This window comes from Leptodactylus fuscus, chromosome 7 (genome assembly GCF_031893055.1).
Source record: "Leptodactylus fuscus isolate aLepFus1 chromosome 7, aLepFus1.hap2, whole genome shotgun sequence".
NCBI classification, from domain to species: Eukaryota; Metazoa; Chordata; class Amphibia; order Anura; family Leptodactylidae; genus Leptodactylus; species Leptodactylus fuscus.
The window spans coordinates 131819660-131824679 of record NC_134271.1 but is presented as its reverse complement, the minus strand read 5'-3'; the positions used below and the strand labels follow the sequence as shown (position 1 = coordinate 131824679).

The 5020-nt window shown below is 44.4% G+C and overlaps 1 protein-coding gene across 1 annotated transcript; it reads right to left on the bottom strand.

Moving 5' to 3' along the window:
- Positions 1–2945: 2945 nt before the first annotated feature.
- LOC142214508 (olfactory receptor 12D1-like) lies at positions 2946–3845 on the bottom strand. The gene has a single exon (XM_075283454.1). It carries the CDS (start codon positions 3843–3845, stop codon positions 2946–2948), a length of 900 nt encoding a protein of 299 aa, XP_075139555.1.
- Positions 3846–5020: the final 1175 nt, after the last annotated feature.

The following is a 5020-nucleotide window of genomic DNA, read 5'->3' as shown; positions in this document are numbered from 1 at the left end:
TACTCTGTGGTATAAAGAGAGTATACTATTTTACTGCAATGCATGTTGCAGCAGCCATTTTAGTTTTAGTTCGACGAAATGCCAATTATTTGTCAAATATTCCAACAATTTGAAATATTCGGGTTGACCCTGGCTCAGAATCGAATCAGTTTGCCCATATCTAATTACTAGAGATGAGCGAACACTAAAATGTTCGAGGTTCGAAATTCGATTCGAACAGCCGCTCACTGTTCGAGTGTTCGAATGGGTTTCGAACCCCATTATAGTCTATGGGGAACATAAACTCGTTAAGGGGGAAACCCAAATTCGTGTCTGGAGGGTCACCAAGTCCACTATGACACCCCAGGAAATGATACCAACACCCTGGAATGACACTGGGACAGCAGGGGAAGCATGTCTGGGGGCATAAAAGTCACTTTATTTCATGGAAATCCCTGTCAGTTTGCGATTTTCGCAAGCTAACTTTTCCCCATAGAAATGCATTGGCCAGTGCTGATTGGCCAGAGTACGGAACTCGACCAATCAGCGCTGGCTCTACTGGAGGAGGCGGAGTCTAAGATAGCTCCACACCAGTCTCCATTCAGGTCCGACCTTAGACTCCGCCTCCTCCGGCAGAGCCAGCGCTGATTGGCCGAAGGCTGGCCAATGCATTCCTATGCGAATGCAGACTTAGCAGTGCTGAGTCAGTTTTGCTCAACTACACATCTGATGCACACTCGGCACTGCTACATCAGATGTAGCAATCTGATGTAGCAGAGCCGAGGGTGCACTAGAACCCCTGTGCAAACTCAGTTCACGCTAATAGAATGCATTGGCCAGCGCTGATTGGCCAATGCATTCTATTAGCCCGATGAAGTAGAGCTGAATGTGTGTGCTAAGCACACACATTCAGCACTGCTTCATCAAGCCAATACAATGCATTAGCCAGTGCTGATTGGCCAGAGTACGGAATTCGGCCAATCAGCGCTGGCCAATGCATTCTATTAGCCCGATGAAGTAGAGCTGAATGTGTGTGCTAAGCACACACATTCAGCACTGCTTCATCAAGCCAATACAATGCATTAGCCAGTGCTGATTGGCCAGAGTACGGAATTCGGCCAATCAGCGCTGGCTCTGCTGGAGGAGGCGGAGTCTAAGGTCGGACCTGAATGGAGACTGGTGTGGAGCGATCTTAGACTCCGCCTCCTCCAGCAGAGCCAGCGCTGATTGGCCGAATTCCGTACTCTGGCCAATCAGCACTGGCTAATGCATTGTATTGGCGTGATGAAGCAGTGCTGAATGTGTGTGCTTAGCACACACATTCAGCTCTACTTCATCGGGCTAATAGAATGCATTGGCCAATCAGCGCTGGCCAATGCATTCTATTAGCGTGAACTGAGTTTGCACAGGGGTTCTAGTGCACCCTCGGCTCTGCTACATCAGATTGCTACATCTGATGTAGCAGTGCCGAGTGTGCATCAGATGTGTAGTTGAGCAAAACTGACTCAGCACTGCTAAGTCTCTGCATTCGCATAGGAATGCATTGGCCAGCCTTCGGCCAATCAGCGCTGGCTCTGCCGGAGGAGGCGGAGTCTAAGGTCGGACCTGAATGGAGACTGGTGTGGAGCGATCTTAGACTCCGCCTCCTCCAGCAGAGCCAGCGCTGATTGGTCGAGTTCCGTACTCTGGCCAATCAGCGCTGGCCAATGCATTCTATTAGCCCGATGAAGTAGAGCTGAATGTGTGTGCTTAGCACACACATTCAGCTCTACTTCATCAGGCTAATAGAATACATTGGCCAATCAGCGCTGGCCAATGCATTCTATTAGCTTGATGAAGCAGAGTGTGCACAAGGGTTCAAGCGCACCCTCGGCTCTGATGTAGCAGAGCTGAGGGTGCACAAGGGTTCAAGTGCACCCTCGGCTCTCCTACATCAGAGCCGAGGGTGCGCTTGAACCCTTGTGCAGCCTCGGCTCTGCTACATCAGAGCCGAGGGTGCGCTTGAACCCTTGTGCACACTCTGCTTCATCAAGCTAATAGAATGCATTGGCCAGCACTGATTGGCCAGAGTACGGAATTCGGCCAATCAGCGCTGGCCAATGCATCCCTATGGGAAAAAGTTTATCTCACAAAAATCACAATTACACACCCGATAGAGCCCCAAAAAGTTATTTTTAATAACATTCCCCCCTAAATAAAGGTTATCCCTAGCTATCCCTGCCTGTACAGCTATCCCTGTCTCATAGTCACAAAGTTCACATTCTCATATGACCCGGATTTGAAATCCACTATTCGTCTAAAATGGAGGTCACCTGATTTCGGCAGCCAATGACTTTTTCCAATTTTTTTCAATGCCCCCAGTGTCGTAGTTCCTGTCCCACCTCCCCTGCGCTGTTATTGGTGCAAAAAAGGCGCCAGGGAAGGTGGGAGGGGAATCGAATTTTGGCGCACTTTACCACGTGGTGTTCGATTCGATTCGAACATGGCGAACACCCTGATATCCGATCGAACATGTGTTCGATAGAACACTGTTCGCTCATCTCTACTAATTACGAGGAACTGGAGTCCTTGAGTACTTTGAAGTAAAGCTAAAGGGGTCATCAGGGGAAGCCTGGGATGGTGTAAGACAAACCAAAAAAAAAATTCATACTCACCTATCCATGGTGCTCCAAGTTGCCTTTCAAATCACATACCAGGGCTTGTTGCACCAGAAGCTGAAAGGCTCACATGACTGGTAAACCCAGTGGCTTCAGCGGTTTTTGGCCTCAACGACTCCCCAAAATGTGAGGGAAAGAGGACCAGAAACAGACAACAGAGCACCAAGGATAGGGGAGTTTGCCTTTGGTTTACACTCATCCCAGCTGACCCTAGACAACCCCTTTAAGAGTGGCTTTATCCATATTTATGAAGATGCTCAGCTTAGTACCAACTTCCACCATTTTACATGTAATAAATGTTATGACAATTTACAAATGTTCATGTTTTATGAGTTTTTTCAATGATTTTTTAACCTCCTGGTTCCTCAATGTGTAGATTACTGGATTCATTGCTGGAGTAATAACGGTGAATAAAACAGCGGCTATCCTGTCTTTTTCTATGGAATTCTCCGAGGAAGGCCCAAGATATGTGCACATAGCTGTACCATAAAACAGACTGACCACAGTCAGATGTGAAGAACATGTTGAGAAGGCTTTCGACCTTCCTTGTGAAGAGCGTATTTTCATAAGTTTAAGAATAATATATACGTAAGATACTATAGTAAGGGAGAAGGTGCTAGTGCTTAGAAAGCCAAGTACATTAGTCAGCAAGGCCTCATTGAGGTGAATATCTGCACAGGCCAACTTTATCACAGGTTTCACGTCACAGAAAAAGTGTTTGATCCTGTTTGAGTTGCAGAAAGGAAGATACGATGTCATTATCGCGTGAACGAGAGAGGTGGTGAGGCCGATCAACCATGAAGCCAACACCAACTGAATACATACAGTGTTTCGCATTAGGGTACCGTATCGTAGTGGTTGACAGATGGCAACATATCGGTCATACCCCATGGCTGCCAACAGAATACCTTCTGTACATCCCAAGAAGTGAAAGAAATACATTTGAGCAAGGCATCCTTGAAGAGTTATAGTGTTCTTGATGAAGAATCCAACCATCATCTTGGGAACTGTGATAGACGAAAAGCAAATATCTACGAACGAAAGGTTAGCCAGTAGAAAGTACATTGGGGAATGTAGAGAAATATCCCGCATCACAAGGGACACAATAATGATGTTTCCCAAAACGTCAAGGATATAAAAGAAGAGGACTAGAACGAAGAGTAACTTCTGAAGCCAAGGCAAATCGGTTATACCAACCAAGATGAACATGTTAAGTGATGTGCCATTCCACCCAGCCATTACTTCACAAGCAGAACAAAGCTAAAAGACACAATAAATATAATAGATATTAGTCACCCAAATGTCACTTGAGAACAGATTCTCTTAAGTATAGAGCTTCAAATTTTTAAAACTCCTTCAACAAATAGCGATGGAAGAAAGACATCAGCAATGATCTTAGAGAAGCAATCATTGCTTCCCATCAATCTGGCCAATTCCAAACAATGCAAAGTCCATCATTCCACAGTGAGATAGATTATTCACAAGAGGACAGGAGTGGATGTCCCAGCAATCTCACTCCAAAGCTCAGAGATAGTGGGAAAAAACAAGACCCTCAGCAACTCCACATATAGCATGTTTAATGTTCGAGTTCATGACCGTGTAGAAAAAATATTGGGACAAGTATGGCTTATTTGTAAAAGTTCTGCAAATCATATGATAGCACAATTTAGTCATGATGGACAGCACCATATTTGGTGGATTTGAGCCTTTGCAGCCACAGAACATGGGCAACTTGTAGTCACTGAGTTTGTCTATGAATTCCTATATATACCAGAGTATTCTAGATTCCAATTTTTTTTCTGTCCCCCATTCATTTCAATGGTTTATAGATAGATAGATAGATAGATAGATAGATAGATAGATAGATAGATAGATACAGTAGATAGATAGATACAGTAGATAGATAGATAGATAGATAGATACAGTAGATAGATAGATAGATACAGTAGATAGATAGATAGATAGATAGATAGATAGATAGATAGATAGATAGATAGATAGATAGGAGATAGATAGATAGATAGATAGATAGATAGATAGATAGATAGATAGATAGATTGTCCAGCTGGCCAATAGATAGCAGAATCGAAGTATGTAACAACATAGTAGGTAAAAAATGCAGAAAAACGGGTACTCACCAATAGATAGCTGGAACCTCATGGTGATGCCAATGGATGGCACAGATGATGGCAGTAACAGTCAGGAAGAAAATGAACAGACAACTGGCCCTATCACGTACACAATCAGAACTAGGACCCAGACCAAGAAAACCAACTAAGCAAAGAAGAGCTAGAAGCAAAGCAAGAAAAATACAAACCTGGAGAAGGCCAACTACAAGGCTTTATTGGATTCACATAAAACAATGCTAAGGGCGGGTTCACATC